Here is a 21,870-nt window from a genome sequence, read left to right as displayed (position 1 = left end):
ATGCTCATTCCCACTGAATTACTCATTCCATCAATGAGAGAAAAAGATAATTACTGCTGCAGATGGGTAGAGATAGGTTAATGCAGTCTGGTTTTCCTAAATTATTTTTTAAATGTTTTTAAAAATACATTATTTTTTTAGTTACCATGTTATCTGTTTTTCTGTACTGTTCATAGAGCCTTGTGTGAAAATCTGGATAGGTTTTGACTTCCATTATTAGTTATGATGCTCTAAAAGGCTACTCAGGAGTGGGTCTTTGTAAGATGAAACAGCTTTGCTTTTTAGATGCATGAGAAGTAGATACTAGACAAGTACAGTATCTAATCTTTCCTTGAAAGAACTGTATAAAAAGAAACATCTTAAAAATTTGTATGCTACTGAATGCTCTATCCTGAAGGCAAATATTGTACCGGGGAAAGAAATTTCTTAACAACTGCTTATTTTTTCTTTTTTTAATATTTCCACAGAAAGAGGTGGTGAGTGTGAGCTAAGTCTATCCTTTCCAAGGAATGAATTTTTCTTGTGTTAGCATTAGGAACATGTTTATGCTGTGGTCTCCTCAATCAGGTAGTGCTTCTGTTCTCTGTGAAGATGTGTAGGAGTTACTCTTCTCTTACTGAGTACTGTGGTTGTTGAGTGCCATAGTTTATAGCCCCCCTGAGTTGTAAGCTTTCAGCATTTCTAGGTAGCTGAATACGTGTCAGTGTTTGCACTGCGTCCTTTCATGGGAAGGACAGATCCCTTCTCAGGACTTCACCAGACCTTTTCTTAGCATCAGCAGAGCTCTGCTGAAGTCACATGACTACTGCTTGTTTGTTGTGGTGACTGTCCCTCTAAATACTGACATCTTTATAATAATCTTAGTTATATTTTATTTTATTGAAACCTTTCTCAAGTTGCTGAGCTTTTAAAATTATTTGCATTATTCGTTGTTATGCTTTCCCCTGGGGTTTTTATGTTTAGAGCCTTTTATTCTGGGAACTGTGTGAAATGAAGACAATAATTCCATCTCACATTTTATGATAGTTACAAATTTACATGTAAGGCATTATTTCAAATACAGAATCTGAAAAAATGCAGGTACTCTGTTTCCCTCAAGTTATAATGGTCAGGTAAACAGATACTCCAAAAATCAAGATCACTCAAAATTAGAAATTCCTTTGATGCTGTAGATCACTGAATTTTAATGTAATTTGATTGCAGTTTTAGCTTTAGTCATTATATAATGGCTCGGTTCATCTCCAGTATGTGCTGCCTTTTGTGGTCCCTGGCATTACATCAGGGATCCAGTTCAGCTGTTGCATCACATTGTCAAGGTAATAAGTCAGCATGATACTCACCATTGCTTTGTTTCTGTCTAGTGATTCAGGTCCACTCCGCATTGCAAAAACACCATCACCACCAGAGGAGGTCTCTCCCCTGCCTAGCCCTACTGCTAGTCCCAATCATATGCTGGCACCAGCATCTCCGGCACCAGCCCGGCCTAAGTCACCCACACAGGTAAGCAGAAACGTAGAAGGAGAAACTGCCCTCTAGTGCAGTAAAAGATAGCTGAGGTGATGTATATGATGGATTTTTCATCTGGGCTGTGACTGAGAACTGATAGGCAGGCCACTGGCTCTGTTGCACTCTGTTCTGTTCACTGGTTATTCATCCCTGTGTCACAAGCATGGGTGGAAAGTGGTTTTTGTATAAGGGGGAATGAAGAACGTTTAAGGTGCCCAGTAAACTGGAGCCACTTGTGGCAACAAAACAGAATACTTCTTAAAAAGTTGCGTAGTCTCTAAGGATCCGTATACCAGCAGTGTTTGAAAAACCTATTTCTAAAACCTCCTTGTGGATTTCAGTACATTACGTACTTCTGCACTTCATTCATCTTCAAATTTATGCTTAGACTGGATAAAAATTAGCCAGTGAGTATCACTGTCTGGCAAGCCTATGAAACAGTATATAATAGAGCTAGCTTAAAAACTGCTGTGAATAATTACTGATAAGTAAAGGCTTATTGGTTGTTCTTAACACTGAATTGAGAAGTTTGACACGGAGTCAGTGGAGTCGTGTTATTGGTGAAATAAGAATCTGTTTCATGCATCAGTTTCTTCTGTAGCATGAGTTGTACACGATACTTAACGAACATATCAAAGACTTACGTTGATATTACTGATGTTTTCAGAATTGGGATAGCTGCTGTGCTGATTGCTATTTCTATGGTGGGGGCACATCAGAAGAAATTTAGTTTTGCATTTAGTTACATGTGAGCACACTTGTTTTGTCTCTCTCCCAAAATGTGATGCCTCACTGCTTGAATATTCATCTGGTAGGACTCAGTTTAGTCTTACTGGTGCCAATGGTGTTATGTCACTATACCACCCAAGGATTTTTTGTGGATTTTTTTTTCCCTCGGTATTTTGACAGGTTTTTAAATTACCCAATAGTATTTGGTATTATTCCAAGCCATTAGTCTGTCATAGTTATGTGAATCTCTGGAGAGCACGGGGAATTAGTAACCTAAGCACCTTTGAGGTACTGTGGTTCCTGGAGATGATATGGTCTTAGCATTAAGTAGGCTTTAAAGGTAGCGACAGGTGGGCAGGGACAAAATCCCAAAGCTAAACAGGAATGAATTTAAGAAGCCAAAAAGCTGCAGAAGCCTGGTACTGTGCAGTACCACCATTCCCACTATGGGCTGCATAGGAGAGGAAGTGTCCTGCACTGCATGCCTGTCACAGCAGAAAAAAATCAGCCAAGAAATGTTTTTGTATGACATCTTAAACCTTAAGTTGGAATGTTTTTGAAGCATAGAGTTGGGTTTTTTCCCCACAATGTTTATTTTGAGGCATTTGGAGGTAAACAACCAAACGTTTCCTTTCAACCCATGACTTATGCCCACATTTAAGGCAGCGATAAAATCCTGACACAAATTGTTTAGGCCTAGCTTAAAGCTCTTTCTTTTATCCTTGAACTGGTCTATGATATTTTTGCTGTCTGTCTAGCTGAGGAAAGGTCCGCCAGTCCCACCACTGCCTAAGCTCACACCCACGAAGGAGTTGCAACAGGAGAACATCATTAACTTCTTTGACGACAACTTTGTCCCGGAAATTAATGTGACGACCCCATCACAGGTAAGCCTCAGAGGACAGTTTATGGGTCCAAACCTGCAATTACCCTCAGTTCTCCAAAACAGTGGCCTTGCGGGTGATATCTGTGCGGAGGGAGGAGGAGGGTGCAAGCTGAAGGCAGAGGCATAATTAGCATTTTATGTTATCTTGAAAGGGTCACACACGCAGTGTTTTAACTTTGCATAGGCCACACATAATCACTCAAAAGGGCTAACATTGGTAACATGTTGAAAAAAAAATAGATTTTCTGAGAGGCCTGACTAAAAATACTGTGAAGCAGTCACGTTTGAGATTTAACTGCATCCAGGTTACATTACAAGCTGAGAGTTCATCTAAGATGCTTTTTTTCTAATCCTAAGAATCTCAAGTGGTACTTTGTGTCATCCTTCATTATTTCTGTTTCTTCCATCAAAATCATAAAAACTATTCCTTTTTTCTTTTGATCAGTCTAAAAAAAATGGAACCTGGCTGGTTTAATCAACTTTTTGCAGGTATAAAAGGCTGCTCTGGCTATATTATTCATCCACTTGGTTTTGACTCATAGAAATATTAGCTACACAGCAGAAGAGTGATCAAAATTACTTTTATCAATTATTATGAAATTACAACGTGTTAAAAAATTGTATATAACAAACAGAAAAGCCAATGTTGTAAAATAAGTCTGCATAATTTGTATTCAATTATTCAGCTTTTATGCAGTTATAGTAACTGCTGGTTGTTCAATAATGGACTGTTTCTATTATGGTAATTACAACTCTGAAATCTGAGCCTGTGTCTGGTAGACTGGGGAGAAATATGCAGATCTGAAGCTTATGCAGAATGTTTATGAATTTTTGTTTTCATGTGAATTATTGTTTTTATACTAATTCATTTAAAAACACAGGAGAATTTAGACACAGCAATGAAAACCAAAATTATTTTAGAAAATTTGAACATGTGATGCTTTGTTTCCTTGTGGAGGGAAGAAAAAGGCATTGCTGCCTATATGGATCTGTTGGGAAAAGAGTTATTTATAGTTAAGTCCCCATGCAATTAAAGAATTAATGGCAGTTCCCAGTGTGCAGCCACTGCTGGGGCATCCTGCTGAAGTGAGATTGCAGGTCTGTTGCATCATTGTACCCTGACTTCATGGGAGTTATCGCTCTGGGAGCATGATCCTTGACATCAGTGGCAAGAGTCAGTGTAACCTGTGCTAGATGTGGCTCCCTGCATTAAATGCTGTATCCACCTAACCTTCACCTGTCAAGCCAGCAAAGGAAGCAAAAATAGAATCAGTTGGCTTTTCAATTAAGAGATGACACTGAAACAGGGCTTTAAATGAGTGTAAATCAGATTTCCAGATTCTTTACATCTTTTCTACCAGAGATTGGTAGAAAAGTAGAATGGCATAATAAAGATGGGGTGTACGCCTGAGAACTGTAAGCTTTCTCTTATCTATCAAGGAAAAACTGATCTCCCTTCAATGAGTGATTTATGTCCCTCCCTCCTCCCCAGTCAATGACCTGGGAATGACCTAAGCTATTCTGTGGCCACCTTCTCATGAATCATCTGCACTTCTCCCTGCACAAAACCCACCCCCATCACTAAAGCATCCTTACTGTATCTGAGATCTCTGAGCATGTACAGACATACCCAAACATTGTGATGTATAGGTTTTATAGCCTTCTATAAGAGAACCAGTTATTTAAAATATACTGCATGAAATCCATAAGAAACATGGACTTACTTCTCTTATGAGTTTCTGTGCTTACGACATCTCCTGTACTCCCAGAGCCCTTGTTGGGCAGTGTGGAGGAAACTATCGAGCCTGCAGAGCCCTCTAATGGTGCAGGACTTCCCAAAGGACCACCACTGGTGTCTCTAGCACTCTGCTCACAGAGGCACAAAAGCAACCGGCTGATGAATAAGAGCTTTGCTGCTTTAATCCCATGTTTCAGAGAGGATTACAAACTGGCCAAACAGTTCTCTCTTCCAGAACACAAACAGCCTGTAATTGTTGTTCATCTTTCTTTACCAAACAGTACTAATGGATCTGATGTTGTGCAAGATGCTGACAGTTCTGCTTGATGCTGTTGGTTATTTTGGTCTGATTCAACAAAGTAGCTTACACTTCTGGTTAATGCACTGTCAAGAATGGATTTAATTACTGCTAAGTAAAAGAAAGAGACGAGAAGATGTGATGTCTGGGTGACCAGGTGAAAGAATAATTTAGAAATGAGTGTTCCTTGCTTTATTTCTTTTTTTCTCCCTAGTGTCCAGTTACTAGCTTGGACATTGTAAGTCTTTACAGTATGCTCCCTCCAGGTACTTAACATGTCTGAGTGTGTCTGGCAGCTCTAAAGTGAATGACCCATACCTGCTAGGGCTATTTTAAGGCTTGTACAGACTGTGCAGAGAGGGGATGACAGTTCCAGTGGTCCTTGCAGGTTTCTTGTGCCTTCTCCATCCCTTGTGCGTACCTGTCCTCTGAGAGGTACAACCTTGCTTCTGCCACAGCCACCTCTTTCAAATCTGGCATTTATTTATGCTTCATCATGCTATGGTGGAATTAGCACAGAGTTATTAGCAAGCCTTCCTGTCACAGCTTTGTCCCTTATTGAGGGATTTCCTGAAGTTCCCGTTTCTCCTGAATCTCTGTCTAATGTGATACCTCAATTAATCTTTATGTTTATTTGGACCTGTGTTCCTAAAGTTACACAGACAAGCATTCTCTTCATTTTGGTCTGAGGGTAACAGTTAATGGTAATTTTTGCAGTCAGTGATTAGTACCCTGTCACTGCAGATACCTTAGCTGTCATCACGCATGGCCTAAGACTCCTATTGATTTGATTCAGTCCTCATAAATAACAACTTCATTCTCAAACCTCACTGAAAGATAATTAACTTTTCCATTTCCATTCATTTCAGATTATGTGCTAGCTAATGCTGTTTCTTTCATCGAGCTGTATGACCATATGTGTGCTAGTGCCTCAAGGGAGTATGTGATGAGACCTAAATCCATCAGATCAAAGGAATGGCTGAATGAATGTCATGCTAGTTCATGGTGGGTTTGGTTTTGACTTTTTAAAGTGTGAGGCTATAGCACTGGCTTCAGTGTGTCAGACTAATCTGTCATCACCAGTGGCCAAATGCAGAGGCCAGGGGAAAAACATAAAACAAAGGAAGCAAAGCTGGTACTTCTTATACCCCCTTCTTCTATAGTCTCCCAGCCTCCAGCCATTTGCATCTCAGGGGCTTCCTCAACATGTTTTCTATCCTGTTTTATGTAATCCTCAACAGACTACTTTGCCACAAAGTCTTTCATCACATGTAATGTTTTTGCATTCACCCTGCCTGATGGCAAGGAGGTCCCCAGCTGAACTCTGTGCCACATGGACCACCACCGCCTTTTCTTTGTTCCACTTCTGCCCTCATCAACTTTGCTGCCACCTGCCGTCCTGCTTTGGAGGAGTCATGGAGCAGCCAAACTCCTGTGCCTCTCATGCTGGCGTAGACCCCGCTCACATCACCCCTGGTGCTCTTCTTCCAGACAGAATAGCTCCAGGTCAGTCTGTCACTCCTAACATGGGAGCTGAGGAACTATTTTGACCATGTCTTCAGGTGACACAGACAGCTCAAATGTCCCATGGCATATGGAAGTCATTAATCACCTACACCTGAACATCTGTTTACCAATAGTAATGCTAATTTGGAAACTTTACACTCTTAAATGTTTTAGTAATAGAAAGGCTTTGGTGGTTTATTTTACTATTATCATCATCATCTTTGTTGTTATCTCCTGGTTTTGCTGTTCTTATGACTGCCCTGTTGTTGTGGACTTCCCCTGGTGTACCCTTTGGTCACAGTCAGGGGCAGGACATGGAACTATGTGGTCTGACCTTGTCTTACCATTCTTATGTAAGATTATATGTGAATGTACGCATACAAATAATTTCCCACGGTACCGTTTCCAATCTGAACACTTCAAAATAGCATTCTAATGAACTCTGTCTACGTATTCTGTACATCAAAAAACATGCTTATCTTGCTATTTAATAAACACTGAACAACTAGCAGTAGGCAGTACTAGCCTTGTTAACCAAAACCAAGAGGCCTGCCTGGAATATTTATCATTAGTGATAATTAAATCTCAGCTCCTTTTTCATGCTAATTCAGTTTTTGTGTTGAAGCATGCTAATTATTTGTTCGTGTTACTTTACAGTGGGAAAGGCCCACTGAAACAATATATGTATTTGTAGTGACCTCAGAGGCCTTGGCTAATTCATTAATTGTGAACAAAAAAAGACTGTACCGTGTAATCCAGTTTTGTAAGAGCAGATCAGCGGAGCAAGATTTAGTTAGTCTTATGTAAGATGTTTCCTAAAGTTTTGAGCTAAGGGCAGCATTAAATGTAAATTGGTATTTGTGTTCAGAATTGACATTTAAATCAAATGCATTTATGTCCTTCTTGTATTGGCTTTTTACAAATGTCTGTGTTCAGGGATAGAGTCACTTATTAGAATGTATGGACATTGGGTGCCATTTATGTAGCTTTTAGTTTTGGTGTCCATCTAAAAGCACTTTAAAAGGGCCTTCACAGTCAAATGGTGAACACTCCTCACTTCTCTGAAAGGACTGCAGTTTGTTTAGCCTGAAAAAGCAAAGCTGCACTGCAGAGAAAACAAAGGCATCATAAGAGTGAAGCTCATAAAAATAAAATTAAGGGTTATACTAAAGCTCAGGAAAGTCTCCAGAGCTTTTTCACCTCCTGGCTTACACCACAGCTGGAAAGTCTGTGATTATTTTATTTTTTTATTATTTTTTTATTTTTTTTTTTTTTTTTTGCCTCTCAATATTTTGCTGCCCAGGGCAGCTTTTGAAAGATGAGTTTTTCAAGAGTTATGCTTCTCTTCTAACAGAATGAAGTTCCTGAAACTAAGAAAGTGGAATCTTTGCTAGATTTGGACTTCGACCCTTTCAAGCCAGAAGTTGCACCAACAGGAGTTACTCATTCACCCATGTCTCAGGTATCTCTTTTCCTTGAGGTGGCAGAAGAATAACAATGAAATATGCTGTGTTTGGTAGCAAAGATTTGCCTTGTGTACAATTTTTTCCCCTTCAGTAGCCCTGTACTTGATGGTGTGCTAGAAGGAGAGGAAATTGTCAGCAGGTAAGATGAGATGTCTGCCAATGAGTATGGCTGCTGGTACCTAGGCCTTGACTTTGGCATGCCATTATTTTCCATCTCTAGAATAACTCCTACTGTGAACATTATAATTCTCCAGCGCCTGTTTTTCTGACAATTTTTCTGACCTGGCTTTGACCCTTCATGTCTGGAAGGATGCCTCAGGGGACCTAGGTCTCGTGGAGTCAGCATGCGATTGCTTTGCTACGATGGAGTTTCTGTACCAAGCAGTGGATAAGATCTGAGCGGTTTTGCTTTTATAAATCTATTTTAGACCTAACCTCAAGGAAAATGAGAGGATGGAATAGGATGTTTCCTTAAGGATGTTGTGTTAGAGAAATTCTCCATTCTATGGTACTATTTGCTATGGTAGTTTCTTGCAGCCATTTGAAAAAGAAAAGTAGAAAAAAAAAAAAAAAAAGGTTGCTATGTCACGTTGCTGGTTTTCTTTGGCTTACCCTAGGGGACCTGCTATTTTAAGACCCAGAACTCGCCATCACTACCCATAATAGGGCTGATAGTACAGTAGGGATGTTCTGGCCAGCAGAGCTGTAGCCCTGTGTTGTACACAGAGAAGGAAACAATATTAACACACTGTTAGCAAAACCTATTATCCTCGTGGCTCTTACTAACCTGGCTTGTACTGTGAGACATGAGGGGACTAATCAGCTGTTCAGGAATGCAGCACTGGGAAAGGAGTGAGAAGACAAGAAGCTTTAAGGCTGAGATAATCCTGGTTCTCTGCTGATCTCTTCCTCAGTTAATTAATTTTCTTACTTGGTTGCAGTCCTAGTTGTGTAATGAGATCTGTAGTGATCTCTGATGGGTTATGCACTGTCAGAAAAAACTCCATTTTCAGCACTCCCAACGTTAGCTGAAATTTCTCATTGTGGTTTGCTAGGAGAAGTGTTTAATTATAGCAGAGGCTGTGTGCATCTTGTTATTTCTCTTGCTCCCTCTAAACAGGGAAGGGAAAGAGTAAGGAAATTCCTTGGCATTCAGCAGTGACAGAAAACTCTGGCTGTGACTTTGCTAACTCTTCCCTTTTCAGCTTGTCTTGTCATAATGCTGATTAGAGCAGTGGGATCATTAAACCAAAGACATCTAACTTTTGTGACGGAGCACATTTGTCCTGACGTCATATTGTACAGACTGTAGAAGAGTTTATTAGTTTAGTGAAGAAGAGTTGGTTTAGATTCAAGTCTACCATGAAATACAGAATATAAGTCCATGTAGAAAAGTACCTTGTAAGTTTTCATCTAGATGCATAGGAAGCATTCAACTGAGCACCTTCAGTCTGTCCTGTCCTTTCACCTTTCCTCCCAAGACAGGTATATGAGAAGGGGTGGTCCGCATCCACAAGAGCATGTGGATGAGCCAGATCACTGTGTTTTTAGAGGGAGGGAAGACAGCCCTGCAGTCTGGGTCTCAGTCTCACCCTGGATGTGGCAGGTCATTGCTATGGCAGCATAGAATGAAACCTGTGGCTACAGTCTTTAGAGAGCCCTTTTCAACCTTGCAGGGATGTTAAGATGAAAGCCTTAAGTATATATGCATTTCTATATGTGTGTAGTTTTTGTCTCAGTCACGGATATTTTCTCCTCAGCAAACTGCTGGAGTAGTGATGTGAAGACAGGAGTAGTCATCTGTGCCGTGGCGCCTCAGGAAGCCTGGCATGACTTCCCTGTTGATTATTTAACTAATTACCTTCCTCCACTGCTCTGCCAGGGTTATCAGACCACAATAAGTAGCCCTCAGTCTGCCCTTCCTCACTTGCTTTTCTGTTTCTACAGCTGCATCAGAAGCATGATTTAGAAGTGACCTTTCTAAACGTGCCTGGCCATCGCCTGTTTGCTAGCTGGGGTCTGTCTCACCTTTCCCTCAATTTGTTCCATTCCCCTCATGCTCAAAGTCTCATGAGCAATGAAAGGAAAAGGAAAAAATGAAAAATGAGCAGTCTCTCCTTTCATGGAAGTCAGTAGGACATCTAGGGTTTGTACCAGTTAGTGCTATAAGAACAGACCTATCACTTTCCCTTAAAGCTTGAGCGTTCAGGTAATAATGTTATAGCAGAGTAAGCAGGTACACTGCTGAATTACATCCACAGAAGATGCACATGTCTAGGCTTAAATCAAATTAAGCTGGTTGAGAAATGGCTGTTGATGATAATTTGCTGCGTATCTGAGTAGTGAGTTATTACCGTCTCTTTTGTTTGTGAAAGCAGAAGCTGTTCAAAGAGCTGTTCCGTCCTTACAAAATAAGAAGCAGGCAAGAAAAGAAGCTAAATGCAACAACCCTTTGTCTCAGGCAAATGTTAGTTGTCACATTTAATCTTTGCAAATATTTCAGGAACAGCTTTACATTTTACTTTATGAGTGTCTTTAGGTTTTGTTTATCGTGGACTTTAACCTAGGTCTGAATATAGTAGATAAGTTTTGAAGCATCTCAGACAGCTTTTGGGACCAACCAGCAGAGTTCCTCCTCATGCAGTGGGAAATTAATACTTGGCATGAAATCTGCTGCTTTTCTTTCATCTGTATGTTCAGCTCTTCTGCTGAGAGGTCACTAACATTTATTATTTAACAGGTTATACAAGAAAATGAAAAAAATGGTCAACTTCCTTGTATTCTTTCCCCCAAATCATGCCATTTTCCCTCCTGGTGTTAGAGTTATGAGAAAACCCGCTCGTCTCACTGGATAGCTGGATCCATTTGTAACTGAGTAAAAGCTCTTTAAAGCTTGCAGAGACTCCTATACCTGCTGAAAATTATAAAGTCACCAGCTCAGAATCCGGCTGTTACTCAAGCCCACAGCAGTATGAGTCTGCTGGAAAGCAACAACTACTTAGGAGTGGGAAATAGCACAATCCATTGTGTACTGCCCATCCTATTTAACCGAAAAAGTGTATTATGCAGATATGTACCTCCCTCCACATGCACTAATATATGAAATATGTGTTATAAAAATGCATAATAATAAAATCTCTCTCCTTAGTTAATGTGCACAGTTATGTAGCATGTTGAACAGAGAGTATATGAACAGTATTTTTCTAAGAGCCTCTTTTTTCTATTCTTTTTTTCAGACATTGCCATGGGATCTATGGACGGTAAGCCTGACATTTATCATTGTGAATAGGGATGTTTCTCTGATTCTGATTTCGTAATACTCTAGACTCAGATTTACTATGCTTTTACCAAAAGCCAAGATAAAGATTTGACAGACGGTGACAAACACTTTCAGGTATATGATGCCACTGGGAATCTTTTAAAACCACCACCAACGAAAAATGTTCTCTGTTGCTTGCCCTACAAAATCTAAATGATGTCAGAAATCTAGGCTAATAAGATTCACAATCATTATAGCTAAGCATGTGTTGCTTCTATTCTCATGCCTAAATTACAGTTATTAGAGGGTAGGAATGGAGTGGATGCTGGTCACCTGATTTAATTATCTGAAGGTGTAGTTCCTCAGAACTTTAACCCAGTGGACAACCATTTTCTCAAAATTCAGGAGTGCAGAGAGAATTTAACTTGCCTTTGTGGGCATACGATTAATTGGAGTAATTCAAAAAAGAAGCTGCTACTTGAGGAAACTGCATGAATCCTTCCTCCTTGTGCCAAATCTTCCCTGCAGGAAGGAAACAACTCATTTTTGTGAGCTTTCTTTTGACTTTGTCATGTTCATAGCTGGGTTGACTTGACGTGAAGCCTGTTACACTCATTTTTGACCTTTTGCAGCTTCAGCCAGCCCAGTAATAAGTGGATGCTTCTCATGCATTCAGATTTGCAGAGCTGTTTTGTGAACACATGGCATATATAATGTATATTAAATGCTTATCTCTTTCTATTGGGAAAGGTTAAATAAAGCCTAAAAAAATAGTCATGTCTGTAGGCTAGTCAAAATTTCAAGGCTGCCAATATCTAGACTAGCTAAAATAACCCAGAAATGTTTTGAATTTATTGGTGTGAACTTATATTAGATAGCTTTATCAATGTCTGCCTTTCACATGGTTTTATTTGTAGCTTGTTAATATTAATTAGTTTCCTCTTTGCTCTAGAATAAAAAAGAACAAAGTAGTGAGCTTCACAGCTGAATGTTTGAAATTAGGGATACTCCATCTTTTAACTGAGTTTCTCTTAATAAGTTGAGCACGGAGTAGTTATTGATCTTCCTGGCAGCATTTGTATCTGATCAAAGTGGCAGCGTAGACAGCAGGCTTTGTGACTTGATGCCATACTCTGTGTGGATATAAATGCCTCTGCATGTCACAGGGTGATGGAGAATTGGAGCTGCATGCTCAGGGCTCTCTGCACTGCCTGAATGATGCAGTGATGCCTTAGTGTAAACACAAGTAAGCTCCACTGGCACATGCATTGTTTGCTTCTCAGGTCACTGTCTCCCAGAGCAACCCCTCTTTTCAAATGAGATGTAAGAGGGTTCCTGCAATAAAATTGTCAGTGGCTTACAGAAAAAAAAGCAAGGTGCGATAAATATTCCACATACGTGGAGAACTTATTTTATAATGTAATGCAGAGGCTGGAAGGGACCTGGGATTAGTCTTCTGTGGAGTGGCAGGAGCGGATCCACCACTCCTTCCCCACATCAATTTGGTAACTGCTGCTGGTTAGAGAACTGCCAATTAACCAACTGTTGCTCTAACGAAGTACTTCATATTCTTCTTTTCTGTGTTTTGCATGTATGATTTTCTGCTATACAGACAAGCAGTGAGTTGGTGCAGCCGGTAAGCAAACCTACCCCCAACATCGCAACCTTTCTAGAGATGTGCTTTAATCAGTGTGGTGTAATAGTTTTCTGGTTTTGTCTATCAGTGCTGCTCTTTTACATTGCACTCTATTGCCTCCAAATGTTGCAAACCACATAGCTTTCCTTAAACGGCTTAATTTAGTCACTTTCATTCTTTAAATTAAAACTGCTCTAGTAAAATATAAATTTTGTGTTTTCTCATCAAGTCCGCCTTTATCTTTTTCATCTTGTGTTTTTTCTTTGCTTTTCTGTCTGCTTAAAGCCTGATTCTTCAAAAAGTCTTTCCCTGTGTAACCTGGTCATGGAGGAAACCCCAAACAGTGGGTCATCAGAAGATACTAACAGATCTCAAACCGATCTAGGTTCACTCAACTGGGGCCTAGATGTTAGCACACCCAGTGTCAGCCAGGAAATTACTGCAGGCGGTTCTTTGCTTTTCCCTGGGGCAGAGCAAACCTCAAGTGAATCCACGGGTACTCTGTCTGCTAGTGTTTGGCCTGCTGTAGGTGAGCAGGAGGATGCTGCACCAGGGTCAGCTTCTGTAAACGAAAACCAGAGGACTTCACTGGAGGACCAGTTGGACGCCAAAAATGCTCCATGGGAAGATGTGGTGACCAATCAGCCTCTAGAGAACATAACCAGTTTTGAGACACCCATCCTGGGAACTGATAGCTTGTTGGATGAACCCCTTCCATGTGATGTGCAAAAGGCAGAGGAAGAGCGGGAGGAAGACGAGTGGGCAGGTGCCAAGCCAAGTGAAAAGGTAGAAACCAGAGCTGTTAACTGCAAGGAGGTAGAAGGTACAGAGGAACTGGAAGAGCGAGGTTGTGAAACGAAACGAAACAGTGTGGCAGAACTTCACGAGGGTTTAGCAAAATCAGATCTTGAAATGGTAGTCAGCACAGAAGCAGAAAATTTACATGAGTTGGAAGATAGCGATAGGGATGCTGGGAGTGGTGTTAGTCTAGAAAACCCGAGGGAAGAAGAATTCAAATGGGTCAGTGTCATTGAGGAGACAGATAGAGAAATACCATTGTTGAGCACAGAGCCGGAAGGTGGGGACAAAATAGTAGTGGACAACTGTCAAACTGTAGAAAGCACTGGTGCTGAACCTGAGAGAGTCTTTGGTATCTCGGATCAGGACCGTGAAAGGACATTTGAGGATGGCTTAGACCAAACTGACAGTGGTACTGGAGAGAGTACATCCATGGAGCATATAAACTTGAGGGCACATGTTGACCTAGAAGTAACTGACCACACAGAAAAGGACCCTACAGATACTGGAAACATTCTGTGTGATGCTGAATTATCCAGTACAGAAGAGTCTGATAAAGGAACTGAAGACAATAGCATCAGCCTCCTCCCAAATGGTAGTGCTGCTGCTGAAGGTCAGTCTGCTGCTGAAAAAGAGTGGGCGTTGCTGCCAGAGACAGCTGATGCTGCTAGCACAAGCTGTGGTAATCCTTGCCTAGATAATGCAGAAAACCAAGTGACAGGTAGGGCAGCAGCAGCAGTCGCTGAAGAGCACCCTAGTAGCGGTGGTATTCCTGAAGCCTTGGAAACAGAACCCTGGCTGGCAAACTGGGATCCAACAGTTACTAATGATTCTTGGGGTTTTTCTAATCTGTCAGATGGCCAAGCCAATGGACTGGATAATTGGCCCTTTTTCCCCAAGCAGCAAGACTCAGAGGAAGGTAACATGGAACATGTTTGGTTAGGCATTAGTGATAAATGGTCTACACAAGACCTAGGAGGGACTGATAACACCTGGGGAGAAGTCGGTGTGAGCACAAGCAATAAAAGTCAGGAGGCACCAGTAAAACAAGGCTTGCCTGGGGAGCAGGCAGGCGTTAGCAATCCTGGACCGAGCAAGGAGATAGCTAGACCCTTGACTCTCTTTCAAATGGGAAATTCCAGAAATGCTAGCACCGAGAGTTCAACTAGTCCTAAAGACAATGAGACCAACAACTCAGATTTATCTGAAGATGAAATTGCTAACCGGAGATATGGATTGTTGTACCAGGAAATTGAGGCTGATAAAGAAGAGGTACCTACCCCAGTGTGTAGCCTAGTCTAGACAAAGAGTTCCTTAGGTCATGCATAACCTTGTCGTTTAAAAACAATCCATTTGTGTGTTTCCCACTGCCCCTCCCAAGCCCGCGCTATTCTTTTTTTGAAAGATTGCCATGCAACTGCTCATAGTGTGGTGCCCCTCAGCCATGTAATGAAGCAGGCTGACAAAAATGCATTTCAGAACAGTGAATGAAACTTTGAACTGCGAAGGCACCTTGTGTCTCGCAGGTTTTGTGTTTTGGTTGTATAACTTTAAATGCACCTAGTCTTTTTTTATTATTATTTTATAAAAATACTTAAGTTCCTCTGCTTTTTGGTTTTGTTGTATTCTTTCAGCCTGTGACACCTGTTACCAAATAACACTGTCATCATATTTCTTGCTGCCTTACCCTTAATTTTACTTCTTTCTTTCTTTCTTTTTTGATGTCTGGCCTACATTTTTATTTTGCAAATAAAAATGTTTTTACTCATGTTCTGATCTAGTAAAAAAATGATAATTTGTTCTGATCTTCACTTCTACTTAGGCATCCAGCACAGCATTTAATGGATTTGCACAGGTGAGAAATAACACATTTTGAGATTTATTTTTTTTTCCTGTACTGTTAGGAGGGATTAGGACTGGCTGTACAATTTCAGGAAATCTGTTCTGCATACACAATAGTGTTATACTGACTCGGATCCAAACCTTTTCCTCGGAAATTATTCCTAGGTGTTACTAGAATGGTGCTAATACTCTTGTTATTCTCGGCCTGACTGAAACTAATAGCAAAAATCCTTAAAAAGAACCTTAGTGGGACTTATTTTTTCCTCCTACAAAGACTGATTTAGCTTTTTTATTGTGCTCTTTTGTGGGTTTTTCTCACAATCCCCAAATCCTATAAAGCGTGGTTTCCTCAGCTGCACATACTTTCAGTGTCTCTGTGTGTGTATATATGAGTTTTATTTATTTATGCATCTTGATTTTCATATAAGATATATTTTAATCTGAAAGTTAAACCTAAATTATTCGTTTGTTGCTGTGCTGATGGTGAGACTCTGTATTAGGCATCACAGAGATTCAGCACATGAAGATACCATGTTTATGCTTTTAAATTCCAGGGCTGTGCCAGGATCCCATATTTCAGGTGGATAACCCTTGTTAATTTCCAGCATCCTTTTATAGACTAGCTCATCCACAGCACACCTTGCACACCATGTTAGAAAAGTACCCAAAAAGGCTGAGTGTATACAAGGATTGGAATGAGTCTTCCAGTGCTTAACAGTTCTGTTCCAGAACATTTAAATTAGTAAAGAATCCATAAGGAAGGGGCAAAGCAGAAGGCTGCTACCTCTAATAATTATGGGAAAATGTTTGCCCAGAGGAAATCAAAATTTGATGCCCACACCGCAGTAGAAAAAATTATTTGGCCCAGCAATATTTTGCGAACTAATTGGTTCTGAATGGGCAAGATGTTGGAAAGCATGTCCATTTTTCTATCTTCTTAATGCAGGTAAACTTTTATATGTGTAATTACTATAGTTACTAACTAAATAAAAGCCCAGCATTAAGTAGCTTAGAGCTAGCGTACTCCCCAGGCACGGGCACATGTCATTGCAAAAAAAGGTTGAGTTTCACAACTTAGAAGTGCATTGTGCCTGAAACAGAATCTTTGCAATTCGAATGTATTTAATGAATGGATTTTTTTGCTGCCTTTAATAACATTGAACAGTTTAGAAGTATAGAATATATAACTGAAAAAGAAATGTCTTTAATATTAAGTACGCTTAACTAATAATTATTTTTAATACCTATTCAAATTATCTAAGTCGTCTTATTCTATGTGAATTTACTAATGGCTTTACCTGAATAAACCATTAAAAAAATCAGGTCTTTGATAGACACCTACAAATATCCCATCTCAAGTATTTTTGCATCATTGTTTTTCATTTCTATATCTAGGATACCTCTGCATTTACAGTGCAAGCAAATGAAAATGTGACAGAACATTTGGTAAGTGGTGGCTTTTGCTTCCTTTTTAAATGCCTTCTAAAAAATTGCTCCTTTTTTCCTTTGTACCAAGATATTTTCTCTTTTTTTTGTGTGTGTTTTCTATCCTCTAAATCACAAAATCTTAGCTTTAAAGAGTTGGTAGGTTATACCATTGTAGTTTTAAATCTTTACTAACTGAAAGTCTTTTACAGGGATAGCGTAGAGAAAAAGAAAAGAAAACCAGGTTGTTCTAAGATATGTTTACTTTTCAAAGCTGTAGTCAAACAGTTTGTTCATTTATTGCATTTAGGAAACAAGTATGATAGTACTGTGGTCCAGTGCACAGCTGGTGGTAGTACGTGATGGCTGCTTAAATGTCTCCAGTATTGCTGTAATTTTTTCCACTCTCCACATATTAATAGTAGGCACAGTCTATTTCTAAGGAGTGGAGAATCTGTTTGGGAGTGATCATACTTGGGCAGTTTCTTAGTTTCTCTTACAGTCTTAGGTTAGCCTGGATGGCAGCAGAGTGATAATATTATTTAATGTGGCTTTTGTATAATGCCACTGGTGGTGCTTGTAATTGTGGTTGTTACTGAATATGGTGAGACTGTTTTTACTTGTAGCTGAAAAGTGTCTGAAGACAGCTTTGTCAACAAGCGACTTGAAGCACATCAATGCAATCTGCGTTATAACATTACCTGTGATTTTAAGCCTGAAAGTTTCTTCCAGTGTTAAACCTCAGGAAACTCATTAGGCATCTTACCTGGGATAAATCTATTTTGTGTTTTTCATTTCAGTCCTATTTCTTCTTTGTGAAATTCCCTAGAGCTGGCATTAATCCATTACACAGAGAGATTTCTGCACAGCACGGTGTAATGAACGTTTCTTTATGCTATGCCAAATCCTGACGGTCTTGTTTAGGCAGACTTCTCTGTACCTTAGTAAAAATCAGTGTGCTTAAGGAGTATGTGAAAAAACAAGTGAGAGGCTATGAGTTTTTTTCCTAAAAAATACCAAGGAGGAGAAGATTTTAGTATCTTGAAGAATTTAATGGAAGCTGTCCCTTCATCACAGGAGACCTTCTAGCCAGCTGCCTCTTATCAACTGCAAAGCAGCTAAATAGCTTTTAAGCTTTGTATTATGCTGAGCAATTTGTTCATGGCAAATTAATCTACTGGGTTTATTTTATCTGGTTGAGTCAGCCATCTTTATAAATAGAATATGCTGAGCACAGCTTGCAGCTCTCTTGTACACGCATGCATTTGCAAAGCGATGACTCCATTAGAGAACGCACTTTTGCTGTGAGCTGTTTTTGCTATAGGACTGGATGTGTTGCAGGGCTGCTGCTATTTGCAAGGTTCTTTTGGTGAAAAACAAGCTTAGGCCAGAATTTAAAAGGGTGGAAATCCCAACAGTGGGTTGATGAATGGATGCCTTGTAGGTTATTGAGAGCTCCAGAGGGAATGCATTTCAATAAGAAACCAGGGATGATTTTCACACAGCCAAAATTCAAGCAGTCAGTGGTTGCTTTTATGCATATAAAAACTGTTCGAGTCTCTGCTAGTTGTTCTTACATCCACTGGAGGAGGGATTATATTGTCTGAGAACAGGCAGAACTAGGGAATAAGGAATAATTTTAAAAACTCATATTTGAAGCCCAGCATTTGTGCACACAAGTGCCAGTTCCAGCTCTTGGGCTTGCCATCAGTTTCTGGAGCATTTATGAGCAAACTGGGTGCCTTCCCCCCACCTCTATCAACCCTTTCTGTAACTCAGGAGGCCGATGCTTTCTTTCCTTGTGAGGGAGGGATGTAGGACTGGCTTCGTTTACATGTAGAACACTGAGCATCAAAGGGCCCTTTAGATGCTGTAAGGCCAAGCATTGCCATCCTCTCCCTGGCAAAACCTGGCAAGACTGAGCCAGAAACAGTACTGTGCCAGGCACAGTTCCCGTTCCCCTCTTCCATCCCCACTATCGTGTGCTCCTCAACAATTTTTCCACTGTCTGCTTAAAAATCAATAAAACCAAAGACTGAGGCTGAAGAAGCTCCACCTGGGGAACCCAAGGTCGAGGAAACCCCTGCTGCTGCCGTTGTGGAAAAGGAGGCCATCCCTGCTGAGCCTGCCAAGCCAGCAGAGCAGGCTGTGGTGAGTGACCTGTCCCCCATGCCACCTCCTGGGCCTCATCTGAGCCACCTTTCATCATGGTGAATATGCCTGCTGCATTTCAGCCATCCTTTCCATCACCACCATCCATCCATTGCTGGTTTTCCCAGCGCCCAGCTGTGTCACAGCATGCCTCTCCAGCATGCATCCTCCTTTCAGCCCTAAAATGTCGTTCGTCTGATGTTTGGCATTTTAGACTGAAGTTCAGCTGAGTGATTGTAGATTCACAGAGTGTTTGATTCCAGATGAACTTCAGAAGGGGAAAGAATTGATGCCATTTTTAAATGACATTATTAGCAGTTTTCTCAATTCATTTCAAGCTGATCTGTAAGGACTAAGCCAATGTACATCTTGTATGGTCCTTGCTAGAGCATGAAAATACCAGAAAAAAGTGATTGTAGTATAAATGTATCTACAAGGCTCATGGTTTTGGAAGCCAACTGTGAGCTGAAGAGAGAACTCCAAGCGCCTGTTTGGAGATTTTTGCATGTCAGCATTCAGGAAGCGGTGGGAGAAGAAATGACAGCTCTGCAAGAAGAACAATGCAGGGTATCTGATATTGCTACAAATTAAGAGCTGGTCTGAGGTGGTAGGCATGGGGTTTCTCTACTGGCCAACATCTCTTTTTATAATAGATATCTCCATGAATATCACTTTTATCCAGCTGAGATTCATCTTCTAAATACTGCTGTCAGAAGATCTTGGCAGTGGGTGATACCCACAGGCTAAGAAACCTTGGAGGAAAAATATATCTGTTTTTGTAGGCTGAGTTTTCATGCTTTCCTTGAAACCATAACATATTCAAAGTCTCTAATGAGTGTCTGTTACTGGTAGAATATGCAGAATACTACTGAAAAACTGGACAGAAAAAGAGGTTGTGTTGGGGGTTGGCTCCTGTGCCACAGAAGCCAGTAGAAGCTGTATAGCTGTGCTTTTTGACCATCGAGCACAGTTTGGTGCCATTTTGTGTTCCCAGAAGAACCAGGTTCAGCTTGCTGAGTCACTCCTGGCCTTGGGTGAGTCCCTGTGTATCTTCATCTGCTAGGTAGGGATGATGATACCCAATTTATTATAAAATTAGATGTTTTTCAGTAAGCATTTGATACACTGCCACATGGGAAGCAATATTAAGCTGATGCAGATGTAAATTAGCTGAAGAAAGTGGAAGTAGCTGGTACCTATAAATGTGGCAGCACAGAGCATGGACAGAAGACTTACCAGATATGTAGCATCCTATGAATCTGTCTCTGGAGCTGATCTTCTTTAACATTTTTATTAGTGGCAATGGCTCAGACGCTACAAGCCTAACGGTTTGTATTATCAATGACTCCAGGTTGAGTAGTGTCATTAAACTTAGGGGGATGGCATTAGACCCACTAGTTCTACTCACCAAGGGGAGGCTGGTTATCTGCTGGTGGTGGTAGACCCATGCAAAAGCCACAGGTGGTACTAAGCAAACTTAGTCTTCAGCAGAAAGAAGTACTAGTTTGGTGTGCAAGGTTCTGGAGTACAAATGTAGTTTATTAAAGACCTTCTTAAAGATGAATTGATGAGTTTGCCTGGGTGCTTCCAGCTGTCCATGCCATGGGAGTAAAAAGTGGTATCCAGCACAAACGGTACAAAAAGGCAGGTTGAGCTTTATCTGTAGCACCTGCCTAACTAATTCTCCCTTGCTCACATCTTCCTAAAAGAGGATAAATGATTTATTGTAGAAGGAAAGGGAGACAGTGCTTGGTGGCCTGTTCTGGAGGACTTTGAGGGAAAGGGAAGGTAAATGCTTATGTTTGTCCAACCCTTTCCATTCTCCATGTATGCGAATAGCATTGGAAATGCAATAGCATTGCAGCTATGGAGGGAAGCAGTCCCCTTGTGTTCCCCAGGGCTATGTTTAGGGTTTAATTCTGGTTACACTTATGTGTGAAAACACAAAATTATGCATGAATTTTGAGTATTTATATAATTTTCTTTAATTTTTCTTTTGTTCCACTTGTTCCACACTGGAGCAAGTGATTTCAGGATCATCCCATTCTAGTAAAAGAACTGAATGAAGAAAGCCCCATGGTCTCTGGAGACCAGGCTCTCCCCTTCCTGTGTGTTTTCTTTTCCATTGATATAAATCCCTGTAATAACTTGTCAACTCTATAGTAAGCCAAATATTTAAATTGCCTGTCTGAGGCACATTGTTTTGTCGAACTCTTATCCAGAATGCCTCATGTCTAGTCAGAGTAAAATTGATAGTTTGGAATAAAGAACGAGGGAGGGGAGGTGGAGAGAGGATGGATGGGAAATCAGTCATTGGTCTGGAGCTCTCCTGTTCCCATGAGCGAATGCAGGGAATAATGTGGAAGAACACATACTAATGAAAGTGAAAAGGTGGTTTTACTTTGATCTGTAAGGATTTACTGGAGGAAAAGAGTTGTAAGAGAAGTTCACCATTTTTCTAAAAGGAAGCCAGCTCCTATTTGTCTCTCACTAAGACAAAGCAATGTTCTGAAGCCAGTTGCACATCTTAAGCACTAATTAAATGACAGACCGTGGCTGCAGCCCCATGCGTCCTCTCATCAGCCGGCACGACCATTTTAGATGATTGGTTTTGCTTCCTGACTGTCCAC

General features: G+C 40.6%; 1 protein-coding gene across 12 annotated transcripts in view; it reads left to right on the top strand.

Annotated features, from left to right (window-relative positions):
• Positions 1–21,870, top strand: part of AMPH (amphiphysin) — a 120,967-nt gene that overhangs the window by 83,754 nt on the left and 15,343 nt on the right. For 3 of the 12 annotated variants that reach the window (XM_055804192.1, XM_055804194.1, XM_055804191.1), the window contains exons 10-18: positions 1,362–1,500; positions 2,994–3,122; positions 8,018–8,125; positions 11,366–11,389; positions 13,001–13,024; positions 13,310–15,094; positions 15,645–15,677; positions 17,060–17,110; positions 19,124–19,240. In XM_055804192.1, the coding sequence (XP_055660167.1) occupies positions 1,362–1,500; positions 2,994–3,122; positions 8,018–8,125; positions 11,366–11,389; positions 13,001–13,024; positions 13,310–15,094; positions 15,645–15,677; positions 17,060–17,110; positions 19,124–19,240 (2,410 nt within the window). The other 9 variants (XM_055804199.1, XM_055804198.1, XM_055804196.1 and 6 more) reach the window with 6 other exon arrangements.

Source organism: Falco peregrinus, chromosome 5 (assembly GCF_023634155.1).
Source record: "Falco peregrinus isolate bFalPer1 chromosome 5, bFalPer1.pri, whole genome shotgun sequence".
Lineage (NCBI taxonomy): Eukaryota > Metazoa > Chordata > Aves > Falconiformes > Falconidae > Falco > Falco peregrinus.
Note: the sequence above shows the minus strand (reverse complement) of the source record. Positions and strands in the feature narration are given on the sequence as shown.